The 20,103-nt window shown below is 38.4% G+C and overlaps 1 protein-coding gene across 3 annotated transcripts in view; it reads left to right on the forward strand.

The window, feature by feature from the left end:
• Positions 1–231: 231 nt before the first annotated feature.
• Positions 232–20,103, forward strand: part of SEC24B (SEC24 homolog B, COPII coat complex component) — a 48,293-nt gene continuing 28,421 nt past the window's right edge. The window contains exons 1-5 of one of the 3 annotated variants that reach the window (XM_050895466.1): positions 232–431; positions 2,740–2,766; positions 6,193–6,900; positions 13,430–13,615; positions 18,932–19,036. In XM_050895466.1, the coding sequence (XP_050751423.1) occupies positions 302–431; positions 2,740–2,766; positions 6,193–6,900; positions 13,430–13,615; positions 18,932–19,036 (1,156 nt within the window). In that variant the 5' untranslated portion in view covers positions 232–301. The remainder of the gene's footprint in view (positions 432–2,739; positions 2,767–6,192; positions 6,901–13,429; positions 13,616–18,931; positions 19,037–20,103) is intronic. The other 2 variants (XM_050895468.1, XM_050895467.1) reach the window with 2 other exon arrangements.

Below are 20,103 nucleotides of genomic sequence, written 5' to 3' on the forward strand. Positions count from 1 at the left end.
GGCCGGAACCGAGGCCTGGGAGGGCGGCGGGAGGCGGGGCGCCCGGCCTCCCTCACGCCGGGCAGGGCGGTGCCGTGGAGGCGCCGCCAGGGGGCGCTGTGGGCGGCGGCGTTAACGGCCGGAGGGCCGTGGTGGCGGGAGCGGCGCTTGGGCCCCGCCTGCGCGCTCCTGCCCTCCGCGCTCCCGTGGGGTCGGCCGCGGCCTCCCGCTCGTTGGGGACCCTCGACGCCCGGACTGCGCTCGGGGCGGAGAAGAAGGAGGAAGAGGAGCGGGCCGGAGTGAGGAAGCGCTGCGAGGAGCCATGTCCACGCCCGCCGGGCTGCCGCCGCGGCCCGCCGGTGCCGCCGCCGCCGCCGCCGTTTACCCGGGCGGGCCCGGCGCCTCCCGGGAGGCCGCGGCCCCTCAGAGCGGCGCGCCTCGCTACCAGAACGGTGAGGGGCCGGCGGCCTGCGCGGGGCCTAGCGCTGGCGGCCGCGGCGGCGGGGAGAGGCCACCCGCGGGGTCCCTGGGGCGAGCTGCGCGGCTCCCTCACTGGGGGCCTTGCAGGTGCTGGGGGCGGGGGGTGCCGGGGGGGCCCCCTCGCTTTTCCCTCCTCCTGGGATGGCGGGAGGTGCGGGGCGCCGAGGCGGCCGCTGTGGGGGGCGGCGTGGGCGCGGGTCCAGCGGAGGGCCCGGTGGGCCGCGGCGGAGCCGGCACGTAAGGACGCCCTTTCTCGGAAAGCAGAACCCTTCGGAGCCGCTTGGGAAACTCGCGTCCCGCCCCGGGCCCCCGCCGCTACGTGCGGAGTTAACTTTTAAGAAGGCGCAGTCTCTCCCAGCCTCGCTAAAGGAGCGAGGGAGAGGGTATCTGCTGCTTTCTCTGCTCGCAAATTTGGATCTGGCGGTGGTGTGGTGCCTGCTTTGTGGCGTTTCGGGAACGCTCTGGAGGCCGAGGCACCTCCAGGCCCCGGCTCTGGCAGTCGTGCCTGAGTATGGGCAGAAAACCACGTATTGTAGATGAGAGTACTTACTTCGTAACTGTTTGTGGACTTAAAAGTAGTGGGTGGGTAGGTGTTCACACAACTGGGTCTTGGGGTTTGAGTTGAATAAACAAGATTGGACCAGTGAAATGTGGGTCACTGAAAAACAAACGTAAAATAGTTCAAAGTCACAAAATACTGACTTGCTTTTCAGATGGAGAGGTATTGAAACTAACTGTACTATGAATTAAAATAATTAGCGTGCAGTTCCTCATTTTTAAATTGGTGTGCTATAAAATCAGTTCTTTATTAATACACCTCGTTAACTTTTCAGAATGCCTGTGTGATCTTCATCCCCACCAGATGATGGTTTGGTATCTAAATTGGGCCTCTTGCTTGCATAGCGTTTTAAGTCCTACTGTTAAACCCTTTATTTTGTAGTCAGGCTATTTTGTGCACAGGTGTGTTTTCTGCACAGATCGGTATGCAGGGTGACGACCTACAAAATTTTTTACTCATGAATATTTCTCATGTCTAAAGGGGTAGTTAGGCGATAAGCACTTACATGCCTATAAAGTAGGTTTTGAGTCAGTTTGCAGATAATGTAAAAGTCACTGAAGTGAATGAAGAGGAAGGTAATTAAGTGGTAGATTTTAGGGAGATACTAATGCCTCACATGTGTCCAAACTTTAGTATTGTAATGCTGAGTTTTGTCAAAATTATTCAGAAAATGCCAACTTATATGGCTTTTAATAAAAAACATGTCATTATCAGTCCAAAGCTACTATAGCATCAATCACCTGGAAGTGTGTTTCACAGAAACTGACATCATACGTTCTCCTTGTGTTTTTAACTCAATGAAACAGTAATCTTAAAGAGCCATCATTACTATTTGTTATTTTAATTAATTAACTCCATGTTGCTGCTAACAGTCTTAGAAACAGCTTGTTTAAAACCTTGTAGGAGACCATTTATTTTCTGCAAAACACTTTCTTTAATTGTGAGAAATTTATACACTGTTCAGTAATAGTCTTGAATTTTTATTGTATAACTTGCTAACTACTCAATTTTGGCTTCTGTGTTCCTTAAGATATCTTACAGTGATGTGTATTTGATGTTTTGTATGCAAGAACTCTGAATTTGTCATTTTGTGTCATATAGCAATAGCATTCCAGAATTTTTAGATTAGTGTATCTGTCGTCTTTTAGTACTAATCTTCTGAAGTTGTAACATCAGATTTGAGGCTTCTTTTTTTTTAAATTGTAATAGAAAGGGGAGTAGAGGGAAATAGTAACAGAAGACGACTGTACTGAAAATTTCCATTCGGTCCGATAGAAACTAGATTTCACAAAGAAGACTGTCATTGCTTTTGAAATTTAATTGTATGTCAGTATACTGGTTTCAATGTAAGGTACTTAAGTGAATACAGCTATTTCTGTATTGGCTGAAAGAAAACACTAGTACATCCTTTCAGATATTTAGAGTGCTCTGTGTTTTAATTTCATAAAAACTGGATTTTTCAGGTAAAACTTTGACATTACTGGGATCTAATGAAAGAGGGGCTGTTTTTTGCAGAAAGCAGGCAACCTGTTGCACGTACAGTGATATTAAAAAGGATGCTCAGCTTTGGTTTTGATGAGTTTTGGCCAGTCCAATGACCAAGTCCATTTGAGACCCTTGGAGACTTTAGTTTTAGTATAACTTAGGTTTGGGTTGTTTGTTTGTGTTTTTTTTTTAATTAACTTCTTGTTTTTGTATTTTTTTTTCCTTCTCTCTTACAGTGCTCTCAGTTTGCTCCTATACTGAAAGTAAGTGTTTAAAAAAAAAAAAAAGCAGCCCTTGTTTGGGGTGTTGTTCATAAGTCTCGGGCTTTAAAATACAGTTCTTCTGAATAAAGTCTTGCAAGTTCGAGAAGCTTTTTATTGTAGTAGTCTTACAGGTGGCTTTGTATCTAAGTGGAAAATGACCTGTTTCCTAATTTCAACGTAATAAAATGTTGCTTGTTAAATCAGTACTGAAAGATGATGCATTTTTCCAGTAGCGATGGAGGACTTCAGTGCTAACAGTTTGATGTATTGAAATGTAACGCTGAGAGGACAATTGTATTGAATCCCCATGGTTCTCCAGAAGATTTTTGTCTAGTGTTGTCTACAACTGGTTTGTAAGATTACCATTGGTATCTCTACTAGCATTTTGGGACCATAATTTTCGTTATGATGTTATTTAGCCTTGTTTTCCATCCCTCCTCAGACTTTTAGATAGTTTCATTAAATTAGATAAAGAGGATAGAGGTCTGAAAGATACAAAATCCCTGAATATTTTGCGAAAATGGGAACCTGGGTGAATGAAGGAGCTAGACATTAATTCCGTGACTAAGCTCTTGTGAGAGCTCAGCAGTGGCTTGATTTGCTGGTTTGTTTGCTGGCAATTAACAAGGCACAGTAGTGCTGCCCCCTGTCCATCCCTGTAAGGGATATGTGAGGGAGCTGTGGTGAGTCGTCTCTGGAGGTGGGTAAAGGGATTTTAAAAGTTACAGAAAACTAACAGGTGTTCTTGGCTAGAAAGGAAATTGGTGTTATAGGGTACGTAGACTACATGTACGCAGGGTACGTGGCAGATGGCTTAATTGTTCAGGTGAGAGAATGCATGGACATAAAAACCAAACAAATGTGACACTAGCAAGCAAAGGTGTACTAATTCACGTAGTGGTATAGCCATAGTGCTGTTTGGGGTTTTTTGTGGTGGCTTTTTCCCTCTCTTAAAAAGTGATAAGGCTTTTCGGGTTTGCCTGTTAATGTCTGCGTAGTTGTAACATTGTAAAGTATTAATTTGTCTGTAGAAGGAGAGGTTCACTGCTTTCATTATAGAGATGGCATTTTAGCAGTACACCTTTTGTGTGCAGCTCAGGTTTTCAACTCTTCTCATGGAGTGTTTTTTGAGAGATTTGTCAGGTGTTTTGGGAGGAAGATGGAGTACCTGAGACAGTAGGACAGATTGTGCAATTAACCAGATTTCAAAATGACACTGAAGATATATCCAGATTTCCAGTGTTGAAGACTGTCCAATTATCTAGTCATCATTAGTAGCTTCAGCTACTAATTGCAGTACAAAAATTACTCTCTACTCGCATTCTTTATAATCAAATGGACAAAAACTCACTTCAGATAATGGGAATAATCTTTCATCTGTAATTGTAAAACTTGCTTTTCAAGGACCAGGAGTTTGAAATCAAAAATATAATTTTTCAAATGTCAGGTGTGTCTGTCTTAGTGAGGTCTTCATGGGATTTATACTCTTGTGAGCTCATGTATAGTTTTAAACTTATAGATGTTTCTACTTAAAAATGTGAATAAAGATGACTTGGGCATTCTATAATGTAGAGACTGATATCTTGTATTGGTAATTTAATCTGTCTTTATTTATGGTGTCTGTTTTTAAACCAGAACTAGATACTGCAAGACTTTGCAGTAGATGATTTGATATGCAACCTTTTATTTAGAAGTCAGGTGCTCCTAAACCAGTTTCTAAGTTATACCTGCTCAGTTAGTTTATTCCGCATATTTTAGTAGAAAAATGCACAGACTCTTCAGAGAAAACATCTTTTCTTGCCATCTTAAGTGACATAACTGCTTAAAGCAATAAGCCTTGACAGATGTAAGTTATTGGTGTATTTTTGAGTTTGCTCTTTCAGACTTTAAAAAGCAGGTCAAAAGTCTGCCAGAGTTCATGTAGCTGTTAATGACTTGCTAACTCAAAATCATTTTCTTTTAAAGGAGAATAAACTACAGAGCTCTATGAAGCCGCTCCCGCTTTTTCAAGAAAATAGTGAATCAGAAGCATAGTTACATACATCCTGAGTTTTGAGGAGAGTAATTTTTTTTAAGCTCCTTATGCTTTCTCCCACAGTGCCTTTCTGTCTTTTGACCCAGCGGTCCAAGTTACTGTTGTTCATTGTTTAGCTCCTTTCTCTTCTACTCAACTTTCTGGATTGTCAGTTATGAAAAGGCATTTTTAATTTTATCAGAAAGCGACTTTGGACGGTATGTGCCTTGCTTACAGGATTCCGTTAACAAATTCATTATTAAAATTGCCTTGCAAGTTAATCATAGAACATCTGGGTGTTATTTGGAGAACATTGACTTTTCAGAATTTCAAGACAAGAGAAGTAATACTTACCTTTTTCTAATCATTGTAAATATAAGAGGGGGAATCAACAATTCATTATTATCCCAGCTGCTGTTTAATTTGCGAGTGGCCCTGTGCTGTGCTTGTGTTTCTATTCACCAAGGGCTGGCAAATAACACCATAGTCATTCAGCGTGACATAAGCAGTAGGGTCTGGTAATTTTAAGAAAGGAAGTTATCCAGCAGCATGCATTTGTGGTTCATTAGAAAATAAAAATAGGGTTCAGGAAAAGAACTTGAGGAAGAACTTTCAGATTTACCATTGATCATTGAAAAAAACAGGTTGGACATAGTTAACATTTGGTCTCTAGCAAAGAAGTACTTGTTTGACCCTTGCTGGACCAGTATGTAATTAACCTCTAATGTTACTGAGCCAGTTGCAGTGACAGCAGAGGTCAATTTCTCTGATATCAACATCTCTTATACCTGATGTAAGTATCAGGCAGTAAACAGAAATGAAATGCCTTGTCCGATACTCTGTAGTTTCATAAAAATGTCGGTTTTCATAAAAGAATAATACAGAAGAACCTAGAAGACAAAAATAACTGCCCTGCAGCACTTTATCTTGGTCATGGTATTGAGGATTTGTAAAAAAGAGTACCTGCATTTTTATATATTGACATATTGGTTTGACTGCAGCTTTTCATTTTCCATATTCAGTCAGTTTCTTGTAAGGCATACTGTTGTAGAAACATCAGTTTGGTGCTTACTGTTACTCACTATTTGTTTAAATATTAACCTCCTAAAAACTCTTAAAAATATTCAGAGTACAAATGTGAGGCATACAATCTTGGCATGGAAACCTCTTTCAATAATGGAAGCAATCCATTTTTCCGTTACTTCTGTGTGTGTTTGCAAATTACTTCAAATATTGTATTTTGCATGCATTTTACTTGGTTTGTTCTCCTTCTGCTGATGGAAATTGACCACAGAAATAGTGACAGAAAACAAGAAGAAACCAATTGTTTGTTAGTTAGAGTAAGTACAGAGTCCATTGGCACTACTAGCAGATGCACCTTTAATACATGTGACATTTTCTTTTCATTTCAGGTCCTGTGCAGAGTCGAATGCAGTTCCCCTCTGGCTATGGCTCGCATCCTCCAAACTATAGTGCGCCCTCAGGATACTATTCCCAAGTGCCCCATAAAGCTGCTGCTTCACATTTGGATAATCCGTATAGAGCCAGTTACTACCCTACTTACTATTCAGCACCAGCACAAAGTGTTATGACACCTTCTGTGGGTACCAGTGTGTTGAATACACAGGAATCACAGCAGTTGTACAACAAAACTCCTCCCCATACAGTGGGGTCAGCTGAAGAACCTATTCAAGGAGCAATATCATCTGCATCCTACTTGCATACGAGTGCTCAGCAGTCATATTCAGCATTTGGTAGTCACTACAGCACTTCTGTCAGCTCCTCAGTTGCATCTCAGGGATTTCCCCTTAATTCTGGTCACTACACCATGCCCGTGGTTTCTAGTGCCATGTATCCTAATGTTTCTTATCCTCCTGTGGCTGCTGGCAGTGTGTACGGGCAGGCGTTTACCTCTCAGAGCCTACCTGCTGTTGGACAGTTCAAAGAGACAAATACGTTTTCTAGCCAGAGTACATCAGTACCTCATTCACTTCAACAGCATGTTCCCGTGGGATATAATACGACATTATCAACTATTTCATCTGCTCAGTCCATTCAAGACAACCTCTGCAGGAATCTCACTGAATCGGTTGCTAAAGTAAACAACCAAATACCTACAGGTATGATATTATTTGAAGGATAGTGAACTTCCAGATGTGTCTGGGAAGCATCAAAAATCATGTGCTTTTTTTGGTTTGTACTTGTTCACTATGTGAAGTTCTGTATTGTAATTTTGAATTCTGTCCTTATTCATTCTTGAAGCTTTTCTCATTTGGTTACCACAGTCCTCACAATAGCAGCTAGTCGTATCACTGACATGTTTCTATTGAGAGATACAGAAAAAGACACTATTTGGGTTTTTTTTTTCATGTGACTGGCCGTGGAAGAGAATTTTTTCATGCAGTTTTGAAGGAATGTGTAACTTCTGAAATATGTCTATAAATCACAAAGATACTTTTTTTCCTTTTCTGGCTAGTGAATTTTTTTAAGTCATGATCTAAGTTGATTCTTTAAATTTTACCTAAGTGAACATGCGTGCACTCTTCAGAAAGTTCAGAAAAAGTGGAAGCCTACATGGGTTTGGAGGCAACTGGGGTTTCTTAATTAATATTTTTTATAAGCATTTGAATGAGAGCGCAATTTTGGTTGTTTTAGCTGATTTTTTGTAAGCAACAACCTGATGTTTTTAGTATGGATTTAGCTATAGAGAATGAAGTTGTGAAGGTGCCAGTTGAGCGCAAGTACACTCAGTCCTCACTAGTAGCTGCAGCTTCTGCTTCATGGGAAAACTGAGTACAAGTTCATAGCGTAGGCAGTACTTGGTAGGAAGAATGGAAGAGATTAGAGATGTGGGAGTGCCTCCACATTGAAACATCTTGCTCTCCCTCTGAGAGAGCAATAGCATGTGCCGGAAAATTCTGGTTTTCTTTCTATACTGGTAATTTTCTGACTTCATGCAGTTTTGACTTGTAAGCTATGCAAGACTAATGGTTTTCTTTTTCTGCTGAGACAGATATTAGAGAGCTGTAGAATGTTTCCTTTTTTTATGCCAGATATTTCGGCCTACAGTTTAACATTGGAATTGTTTTAGGAGTCCTTGTAGCTGAGGTTTTCTAAGACCAAGGACTTATGAAAGAACAGGGTTTTGATGATGGTAAAGCTTTGCCTGGGAAAACCAACTAAGCTTAAATCAAGCTCATCCAATCCATACCAAGGTTGAATTTAGTTTCAATATTGCTTTTTTCCCCCGCCAAGACTAGGATGTTGAGTGTCATCCTTCAGCTCAGTTTTAGTACTTTGAATATTGCTAGGTTTGAATTCTGTCTCTATGAGGTGCTCTGTGCGATTTTCTGTAATATTTGAAAAACATGAAACAAAATACTGTTTAAAAAAGAAAAATAGGGAGCTCCTTAAAAAGCTTCTGAAGTTAATGGCATTTCATGGTTGAGCATAAAAATGAATTCTTTCAAGGACTAAAGGTTTAAAACTCTGGCCAAAAAAATTGATTCTGTTGAGCACAGAATCTACAGCTGGACTTAACACAATGCAGGTATCATTCCAGAATAGTAAGATTTGCAGTGGTTGCATGAAAACAATTTATTGTTTGTTTACAGAGGTTTTTAATTTAAATACCTGTTAATTTTATTTCCTTTGGAGGTGTCTTGAAATCTATGCCTTGTTCATAACCATGTTTTTTATAAGGAACAGCTGTTTTAAAGGTGAAACAGTGGAGCTGACCAGACCATAAAGAGCAATATGAGCAATGGATAGTCTTTATTTCTGAACCATTCAGTGCTCTTCTTAAGGGAGTGATTGAGTTAATACATGGCCTCAAGAAAAAGTAGTAATATTATGCTTGAATTTCAAAGAGCTGGTGATAGAACTGGTTGTGGTAGTGGTGTGTAATAGGTACACACTTCGCAGTTATGAAAATAAACACTAATCCACTGTTTCTGTTACACTTGAGTAATATTGCAGTACTTGGTTTGTTTGCCAGACTGTAGGCATAATTGCTTAAACCATGTTCAAACTCTTTCTGAGCTTGTAAAGCTGCTGTGATAAGCATGCCCTGTGCTTTGTTGCACAGTGGACTGGATTGTGGAGCTGATTTATCTAGAGAATAACTTTTTTCTCTTCCCTCTGAATCCTGGTTCCACCTCAGCACACAAATGATTCTGTATTTACTGACTGGGAAAGAACAAATAAAGATAGCAACCAGTAGCTAGGCTGAAGGAAGAGCCGGGCTGTTTTGTTACTAAATTCTAAAGACTTACACCATTTTTGAAGTCTGAGGCTAAACAGACTCCCTCCAACAATATCCGACTTTTTTTTTTAGTCTAGAATTCAACATCTTTGACTAAAATATATTAAAAATTCAATTGCTACAACACCTGACTAATAAAAGATGGCAAATAATTGCTTGGTCCTGGCATAATTGATTTACTTTTTGGGACACTGATATGCTTTCTAAATTTCCCAGTGCAGTCTTATTGTTCTCAGATGGAGTCATTTGATATGTAGTATTCTCATTGTTTGCAGCCTTTAAAAAAAGAAGTTGGATCTTGAAAATGATTTGCCAGTTCTTGTACGTCCTTGGAAAGTGAGTACAACACACAAGGAGTTTAAGGAAATGATGAATGATTCGTAAGAAGGAATTTTTCTGAATATTTCATCCTCCCTGCTGTTCTCCAGGAAGGAAATGATGATGGAAAACAGTTGCAGTCTGTTCTGTGCATAGTTTTTAGCAAAATTGCTTGAAAAAAAATTTGAGATACTGAAATTCCTAAGTGTGCTTTCTGTGACTGTTCATGTAAAGAAATTCTGATACAGTATCCTACTATTAGAGTGGCAGTAAGACAATTTGCTATCATTGCTGCTGTGCTGTGAAAGAAGACCCTTTACAATCCTTAAATTATAAATAAGCAAATCTTAGAAAGACTGTCACTCAGGATGCTATTGTCTTAATGTATTTTTCAGTAGCAGTTTTGTGCAGTCAGTGAACCCTGAAAGCTCTCTGTGATGAAAATGAAAGTTCTTTATATAGAAGAATGCCATGTTTTTAATAAAATCGGTGTGTTTAAACAGGACTTACTCAGGAAACTTAGGCTGGCATGAGCTTTTCAGAAGTTTGGTTATTTCTGAATTGTTTTCTACTTGAACCAGGAAAGTTCTAAGCGTTGGACTTACAATTGGATTTTTAAAGGAACCAACTTGTGTAGGGCCTTGGAAAGCCCTCAAAATGCTGAATCTATTAAGATCAAACCCCTGAGCTGTTGTATTGTCACGTACTAAGGACAAAGAACTGCAACAAAATATTTTTCTAAAACTTTGGCAGCTACTATCTGAAATCACTGAAGTATTTTCAGTGAAGCTTGCTGAGATTTCACTAGAAGAAATTTATTTTAAGAGGAATCTTTTGCTGGAAGTTGACTTGTTTTGATGAGTAGCAGCCAGTGAGAATAATTTTCTTTGCTTTGGGAAGTATAAATAAAGTAGACTAGAAATATTTAATTTGATATTTTTCTGCTTGCTGGTTTAAGCTAGTGTCATCTAGCAAAAACGCCCTCTGCTAGTTTTAAATTCTGTATTTCAGCAGAACAGCATTGGTATAAATCTGTCCAGAAACAGTGTTATGCTATGTAAATAACACACTTTGTATTATTTAGGCTTTTTGTCTTTCTAGGTCAGTAGCTTTCCTTAATGTTTTTCCAGCTTATTTCAGCTGAAATCGATGCACTCTGATTTTTCTTGGTGCTTTCCAGTCAGTGTGGATGTCAACCAGGATGCCCAAATTTTACTGGACTCCTCCCTGCCTTCCTGAGGAGAGGGAGATAGAGAACTCCTTCTGCGGGTATATGGTATGGGTTTCTTTGCTGCCTGGATCTTGTCTACTGTCCTGTAATCGTAGGCAGTCTGCTTGAGCAGGAGACACTTTAATTTCTTTATCTCATTTGCATACTTACCCTTACGTCAGATCAGGATCTAAAGTCCTTGCTGCCCCAGTTCCATAGGAATGTAGGCTATAATCCTGTAAATCTGCTAATATAGGTGTAGTTGGAAAAAGGGAAGGACTGCAGCTGAGATACAGAAAGTCAGGGAGACAGGATGCTGTTGAAAACCAAGCTGCATGGAGGTGGTAAATCTCTCAGTAGAAATTGCATGTTATGTTGGGGGCAGGGAGGGAGGGCGGGCAGGAAATCAAGATCACAGCTGTAGCAACTCAGATGGTTCTTGCATCTCTTCTGAAAACTTCAGAAGATACTGTGGTGATACACTTTTTATCTACTACCTGTAGGTCTCAAGTTGGAAATTAAATAAAAACTTTAACTGATAGTGTATATGAAAAATGATGAATTACACTGCTAATTTGCACAGCTCTGCAGAATCTTTCTGTAACATACCTTTTAGCTGTAGATCTTTATTGGTCCATGGCTTTTGTAACCAAGTAGTATACTTGGTCATTTTTAGTGCAAGAGATGTTCATGGTTGAAAGGCATGAGGGAAAACTTCAGTGCACATTAAAAGTGAGAGGAGTGGAAGGTGAAAAACAGAAAATACTGTATCACTGAGATTGGGTTTTATATTTATTGCAGCCTGACAAAGCTCTTGGCTTCTCGTGACATCGGTTGGTGGGAATGTTGTATGGCCTGATCGGGCGTGTCCTGGATAAGCTGATGGGAAACTTGTACTCTAAACTGGTGTTCAGTCCAACTTTGTCATGAGCTAAAATATACCATCCTAAATTGATCAGTACTTCTATGACAGGGTGCAATCTTCTTACTGGCCAGAGGGGAAAAAAAAAAAAAGATAGCATAATTACCGTAACTGTAGATTGTCTCATGTGATGATAGTTACTAATGATGTATTTCTAAAGATTAACTTTGTCCAAGTGTTCCCTTTGGTCTTGGTTACTTATGGCTTTCGAAAACTTTCCAGAGTCACCAAATAAAGTTTAACATGTAATTTTGCACATTGGATTTTTGTACAAAGAAAAAATTACGTTATTTTTTTGCTCAAAGTTTAAAAACGTTTTCTTACAATACATGTAAAGGATCCACATAATTTTGAAGGATATTTTGGATAACTTTTGTTTGAGAACAGATCCTAGTATTTCACAGGAAGGTATTATATCTTCAGCTAATCTGAGTGTAAATTGGTTTTGGCTTTGAACATGTGACACTGACATTATAGCATTTAACATGCTCTACAGCAGTGCTTGATGCTGCAAGCATTGCTATATTGACTTGAAGTGTGGAAAATACCATAACCCCATAAACAACTCTCTGCTACAAAACCTGGGTAAGCACACTAATGTTGCAAAGAACTTCCCTTGTCTTGCATATCTTGCTTGAGGAAGCTGTGTAGCTACCCTAACAAGAACATTTTTGCTGACAGGTGCTGATGCTTCCATGGGGAGTCTACAAGATATAATGTGTAGAAGCAGAGGTTGTAGCAAGTACATTTCAATAGAAAATGCTGTGTGTATGTACTTTGGAGAAATACATATTTTAATTTTGATTTTGATAACACTTGCAAAAAAGCCATATATATGCTCAATGTTATATTTGAAAACTGCAAAATAAATAAAAGTTCCATTAAGGTGGTAAATTAGAAAAACAGAAGGATAATTTTAAGCTGCCTCTTCTTCCCCCCTCTAAAGGAAGCTTCAACTTCCTCATAAAGTCCTTTCAGATATCAACTCCATTATTTAAAGAAAAGTTAGGAACTGTATGAACTACACTGCTGTATGTGCAGGGGAAGCAAAGTTAATACTACATGTGCATCCTCTAGTGAATTCTGTAACTTAAATAGGTACTCTACAAATACAAACAGTGAATTTTGTTCTTGCTTAATTTCTGTGTTTGTTTACTGAGTAGTATTGGTCAAACCATTTCCTTTCTATTCTTATTTTTAACAGCTTGGTCTGTCAGTTTTTTTAGAAAGAATCGTAATATGATGAATTTTTTCAATTTATGAACAAAGAGCGATCCTCTTAAAAGCTACCTTAATTGAAGTTATATTGTCTGTATCTGATAAGAATTTCAACTGGACTGTGTTAAATCTCTCAAAGCACTAATCTGACTTTAAGAAGATTATATCTAGTCCAGATGTTTAAACACATCAGAAGTTCTGCAGAATACTCAGGGTTGATTGAAACAGATTGCTTGGAATATGTGTCTCATAATTGAGTACCAAAATTGCAGAGTGCCAGCCCTGTGAGGGAGGCAGAATACTGGTCTACTACACAGCTGACTTTCAGGTTTCCTGCCTGTGGGAGGAATATTGAGAGGGAGCTATCCCACATGGACTGTGTTCCTCTTATCTGGGAAGAGGAACTTGTGAAAGCATGGAGTTGTGGGGATGGATCAAAAATGGATCAATTTAGCTTCTGCTTAATCTTGATCTTACTACATCATGCTTTCCTTTTTGCTGTTAGTTGTCAGAGCAATTTGTTCATTTTAATGGAGTTTTAACATTATAGGTATTTAACTTAACCAACTTTTCCATATATACTTGTTTGAAGGCATCTCTCTTTGAAGTACTGTATTGGTTTTGTAGTTACTGTGAAATCAAATGTGATTGCTTGCATTGTGTAATTGTCTGTGCAAATACAAAGAAAGCATTCCTACTTTCCGCTGTTGTTTTCAGGTGGCATTGATTCTTCACAGCCCATGCACTCTGTGAGCCAGAGCATTCTGTTTAGCAAGCCTGGGGCTGGAACATCTACTTCCTCCGCTGTGATCTCGTCAGTAAGGACACCTGCTCCAAGCCTTTCTTCACAGCCACGATCTTCACCCTCTGTTACACAGTCACCAGAGTTGGCCCTTCAGGAAGGTACTAAAAGGGAATGGGAAGTTACAGTACAGACTTCTGCCCTGTTCCACATGTGCACATGAATGCTGGAAGCTTTATTGCTGCTCTTCTGCATTTGTCTGACTGGAGTACATCTCTTGCATCTCATCAGGCTCCCTTAGTGTTCTTGTTTTATACCACCTTGGTTCTAGCTTCTCTTAGCTCTTTTGTTTGATTTCCTTTGGCCATATGTCATCTTTGGCTTGTTTGTCTTGTTGGCAGTCTTACATGTCTCTTCCTCAAAAAGCCATTCTCTTAGTTCCCTTATTCTTCTAAAAAGCTGCTCACTATTTTAACTTGTTGGAAGAAGGTCTTAAAAGTAGCTCTTAATCAGTCTGTATTGAAAAATCAGGTGTACGCTAGCAGTTTGTCCTGGGACACAGAGCGAGTTTGAGTATTAAATTCAAACTGATAGAATTGTTTTCTTATTCCCTAGCTGTAGGCTCCCATGGAAACCTGCTGCAAGAGTTCTTGTGGGAGAACCGAGGAGTTCTTGTATAAACTCCTTCCTATGAGGATGTTGGTAGCCTCTTGACAAAGAATCAGTTGGGTCTTGAGCCTTCTTGAGCCATAGTAATTCTGCCCTGATGTTTTGACTTGCCTCTTGACTGTTAGATGTTTCTGTATCTAGTATTCCAAATCTAACTTACTGCACTGGTTTTAATTTTTTTGGCTCTGTTTTTTCTTGGTAATTTCAGAATTTTAAATTCTTACAGAAAAAGAACTTAGTGTGTGAGGTGGAAGTAGGCATTGATTTTGTCCAGAACAATGTGATATGTCTAGTGTTCAAAATAATTCTCAAAAGCATGGTGTGTGACTGTCACAGCATGTTTTTTATTCTTAAATTTCAAAATCCTCTGACATGAATGTCTAAATTTGCCCTTTTCATCCATTTCCTCCTTTTTCTGGTGGAGTGGAGAGTGTAAAGAAATAACTTGTCTGTGAATCAGCTCTGTATATCTTACAGGCAAAAAGATAATTCTTCATTGCTATGAAGTCCTATGTACAGTGTACCATTTTAAGGTAAATGATAAATCAGTTTTTGGAACTGTGCTTGGTTCTTGCACAGTTTTATAGTTGATTTTGGTACTGGGTAGAATTTGTACTGTAGATGTGCTTGCTAGAAAAAACTGTTGCTTCATCTTCCAAAGAAATCGCATAACCATGTTTCTAATGAGAAGAAGGATTTTTAGCTGTTTAACTGTGCTTACCTTGATGTGTAATATATGTTCTTGCAGTGATTCCTGTATAATGTGGAACACTTGGTACATTAAATACAAATCACTGCAGTCGCTGCTGAACTCTTCACTAAATTCAAATACTTCCATGTAAGTGAAGGTTAATGCAATATGTGGCTGAATGAGCACACTTTAAAACCAACAATATACCTATGTCAGGAATATAAAGATAAGTCATCAGGAGTTTGCATTGATCTAGTTGTATTTACATTAATATAATCAATAATAAATCCATGTACATGTCATCACACACGTATGTTTCTATGTTTAGATTATATTTTTATGAGCATTAGAAGACTTCAAACTCTTTATTTAGTTTCATTTGAGGAGTCTGAAATACATAATGTACTCTTGCAATACCTTTTTGTCAACAATTAAGTGTGATAACTTTATTTGTAGAAATTAACCTACTGAAAAAATAGAACACAGCTACTGAATATTTGTCTGTGTTGTTAGAATTCCAAGTGTGTTTCTCATGCAGAGATTAAATGGACTGTTTTTTTCTTGTTATAGTGTTGTCTACATGAAAGTATTCTGGAAAACCAGTTTGAATTTATTTTTGAAGTGGATTCCATTGTTGTAAACTCCTTTATGGGCATTCCTGTACAGAATTAAAATATTCTGTTTACTTGGCTGAGGTCTAACAGGACAAAAAACTTAAAATGTATTAAAGCCTGTTTACTCTTACATAAATATCCATACAAATTTAATGCAGATAAACTAATTTACTTGAAAATGGCATCCTAGAGATGAACTTAGAGAATGTGTGTCCTGTCTGGATGTTATTTGTAGACTTCCTTAGGTTTTATGTTGATGAGAGGAGCTGATGAGTAAATGAAAATAATTTAAGGCAAAGAGTTTAAGAATGGAGAAGAGAAGGGTTCATTTTGTAAGAACTACTATTTGTAGTATTAAGATCTTAATGCTGTAGTAAATTTGTTGAAAATATGAGGGTTATGGGTAGAGAGCCAGTTAAAGAACTTCAGAATATAGTGTATTTTTGCATATGGTTATTTCATTTTCATTTTTGGTGGGGCCTCCATTATGAAACTTAAGCCACATAAAATGTATGCCTTATGTTTTAAAGTCTTTCATGGTATGGGTGATTGTACTTAAAATACCTAAGTAGTTGGTTTATTTCACAGGCAACTGAGTTCTTATCCCAGTTTATCCTCTTGCATCTTCCAACCTACGTTTCTAGGTGTCTGTAAAATATAGTGGGACAAAGCCTTAGAGTGCAATATTATTATATTACAGGTACACTGGTAGCAGGGTTTAGAAATTTCCAGTCCAAGAAATTTGTGATGATTTACATTATGTAGTTACATTTTAAGCCAGACCTTTGAAGTAATCTCACTCAAAATAAATAATGATTTCAAAATAAGCTTTTGCAGTTGATTTTAACATTATTAGCAACTCTGTAAAAGGTACTAAGCAGAACTGAGTTGTCACAACAGAAATCATGATTAGGCATATGGAGGCACTTGGAACTGCTGTCTTCAGCCACCCATTTCCGCCATTCAGTTGCTTTCTCCCCTGTGCTGGCCTCCTGGTGGCATTGCTGGGCAGTGAACCAGAATGGGAAGCTTCTCCACCTGAGAATGACTTTTTAAACTAGGTTATTTTTCAGCCAGATCGGTTCTCAGATTGTTTTTGTGGCTGGACAGTTGTGCTACCACAATGCAGGAGTATCCTAAAGGCAGAAGTTTGTAGTACTTCTGGCAATGAAAATAAAAAAATCTGCGCAAACTCATAAGGCTGGTAAGAGTCAAACCAGCCCTGCCTCCAGAGGATTCATAGTGACATAGTTCATGATTCCTAAACTTCTGTGTCACTAGCATATTTTTTAATGGTCACACACACCTTTATGTGTGTGACCAGTGACTGGAAAAGGGGGAGTTTTAGCAGTAGAAGTTTGTTTTCCAAAAAAAAATTCCAAAGACTCCAAAGTAACATTAGTAGAATGACTAATTCAGTCTTTTTCTCTCATCTGCCCGTGCTTGGAATTTTTGCGTTGGTATGCCCTTTCCACGTGGATTTACTTTCTTCTCCTCTCTGTGTACATGGTATTTGTTAGAGGTCTGTCTTTGCACCCTCACCCTGTGCCCATCTTCTTTTACTTTGGCTCTCTGTGTTACAGTGCCTCTCTTCTTGTCATCCTGACTTTTTTTCCTTTTTACTTGCATGTTAATTATTTTAAGTTGTTTTTTCTCCTTCACAATAATGCAGTTGTTCTGTCTTATTCCTCGGTAGCTCTCCCAAGCCTGAGAAAAGACATAGTCTCCATGGCTGTAGCCTGGTTTTGCGCAGCGAATGGTTTTCTTGTATCCTCCTTATCAAGTGCATCCAGTAGCCATCATAAAAGATGGGACTATGAATCACTTGGGTTAGTCCTGTGTTTTAGCAGTATAGAGAAACTGAAGCATTGTACCTACTCGGTTGCACTTTGGTTGATTTTGCCTTCATCATTGTGACTACTTGTATTGTGGAGAAACTTGATTGGAATTGTAGGAGTACTAATGCACTAGATAAAGTGAAATAATGTCAGTCTCTTCTTGCACTAACCTCTGTATGAAAGTTCACATTCTGAAGAATGTTGTGTTACGGTTTTGTTCTGTTTTCTTTTTGCTTCCACTGTTTAAATAGATACTCTTCACCTTGATTCTGTTGTTTTTTCTTAAGTGAAATTGAAGTGGTCCTGGTGGGTCATTTGCTAATGCTTTTTCAAAAAGCCATGAAACTAACAGCATTTTTAGCCCATAGTTTAAATAAAATAAAGGTTGATATAGTTGATTCAAGTTGTGGATGGGGGGATTATTAATTACCATGATGGTTTCAGATTATGCATAACATACAACACTTCTGTAGTGCTTTATAGTGTTAAAATAAAGAACACTACTCTAATGGTGCCACAGTGCTGCTACAGGGGAAAAAAAATCCCAAACTCTCAAGAGTCTCAAAAATTTTGAAGAATGTTGAAGAATTAGGGTATTTTCTTACTATAGCAATCCATTGGATTGCTAAGAGAGAAACAGTGGTCACTTGCATTTATTTAGGATGTCTGCCTGACTACAAGCATATTTAAAATCCTTGCTAACCCTGCCCCGTGACAAGAGAAACTTAAGATATCTTGGAGGTGCTGAAATTGCATCAGTAATGAGTAATGTAGGAAATTAATTATAAGCCATTGCTGCATGCTTTACTCCGTTTTAAAATGGTATATGTATGTGTTGCTTTGGTGTATTGTTCACATATGTTTAGAGTAGATATTGTAAAAAAACAAACAAAAAACAACAAAAAAACCCGCTACCGAAAAACCTTGTAGATATGGTTTGGAGGTGACAGTGGTAACAGTTGTTGAGTTGTCACGAGATCTTAAAAGCAGATAGTTGTATTTAGGTGCTTAAATATGGGTCTATGAGCCTGAATTTAGTCACTAATCTAAAAATAAGACTAACCAAGTTTTGGGGTTTACCTAGCTTAAATTTCACTGACTGTTGCTGAGGTGTATGTTTGTACTCTCGCATGTTGCAACAGCAGTATATTTCATTAATTTCTGGCAGTGTTCAGAATTCCAATGTGAACTATTGCTGTCTTAAAAGGGGCAGATGTGCCAAGCAAAAGTTTAATATTAATGTTTTCATAACACAATTTGAATTTATCTGGGAAGGAACTCATTTATTTCTATATATTTACTTATGAAAGTATTCCAGTGGACAAACTGGTATTAAATACATACATAGAAAGTCTGTGTGTGTGTTTGACTTCGTGACATATATGCGCATACACACACACATATATGTAAAATTTCCTGCTAACTTTCATGTGCTACTAATGCTTTGCTAAACTAGCCCACTAAAAACTGCCTCTGCTGTACTGCTCATATAGTTCATATATGAACTATAGTTCTGTAGTCTAGGGTTGTAGATTTAATTTTTTGCATGTTGGGATTTTCTCTAGAACGGCTAATTTCTCTCACTTTTAATGCAATGATTTGTGACTTTCGTTTCTCATCTTTCTTGTCTGTCTGACTCTTATGTTTGTGCTTTCCACTTCACAGGCATGCAGTATGGTGGATATGTTAATAATCAAGCTAGCTCTGCACCAGCTCCCTTGTCATCAAGTTCAGATGATGAGGAAGAGGATGAGGAGGATGAGGAAGCAGGTTGGCTTTAGCTTTACACCAGTATCTTGTTCTCTTCCTACTCAAGTTTTGTTCCGTATTTCCATCCCCTGAAATTTTTTTTTCCTTTAAGACAAAATGTCACTCTGACTCATCATTTATCAAGTCAACTAGAAATTTCCCGGCTGTTATTAGTATAGTAAACAAAAAGGAGTTCAGTAGTGGTCAGCAAACAGTCTTTTTTTTTTGTCCTATTAATATCAGGTGGTTTATGTATCTAACAAAGTAATATTCACAACTTGCAAGACTCCCATATTTTTGATATTTTGATTTGCAGTAGGTTTTAAACTCTTAACTGAAGATAACTAGCTCCAGAACTTAGACTGATAATTGCTTATGTTAAGCAACTAGATGCCATTCGTGTCACTACATTAAACAGTGTTTATCTTGTTTCTCATTTTACGTATAGGGAACTCTTACAATTAAGGTAGTAAAGTAAATATTGAAAGGTAATAAGTGTGCTTTTTAAGACAGTACATTAATCTGTGCTGCTTTTTTTCTCCTTCTAAGGTATGTCTCTATGGTCAGGCACATAGGTTCAGTTTTAACCTGCTTGCTTTGTAGGGATCTTTAAAAGCTTGTTTACTTTTTTTAAGAAGCAGTTTGTCCTGATTGATTGAAATGTTATATTCTTGGTTGCAAGGGTTCTGCCTGTATTTTGTCAGAATGGCCTGGTGGTGTGAGTTTGATGTTTCTCACAACCTTAGTTTCTTCAATGGTAACTTTTTTTCTTCTAACTTGAAGAAAATTTTTACAATCTATATATGAGTGGTAACAGTGTAAAAAGCTTTTTGAGATTAAACATTAGACTTCTACTCTTGTTGATAGACGGAAGTAATAGCACACACCTTGTGCTGAATACACTACTCCCATTTGTGTGTGCTGGCTTTGAGTATTAATTTGGGATAGCAAACTTTTGTAGCTTTTCCTTTAAGTTTATAATTCATACTGTAACTAGGCAGAAAAAATCAGTGCCATATAATTCTGAGTTTTATTAAAATAATTAAATCATAAAACTAGAATACTGTGAAAATAGCTTAGTGCACTCT

The sequence above is a fragment of the Gymnogyps californianus genome, chromosome 4 (genome assembly GCF_018139145.2).
Source record: "Gymnogyps californianus isolate 813 chromosome 4, ASM1813914v2, whole genome shotgun sequence".
Lineage (NCBI taxonomy): Eukaryota > Metazoa > Chordata > Aves > Accipitriformes > Cathartidae > Gymnogyps > Gymnogyps californianus.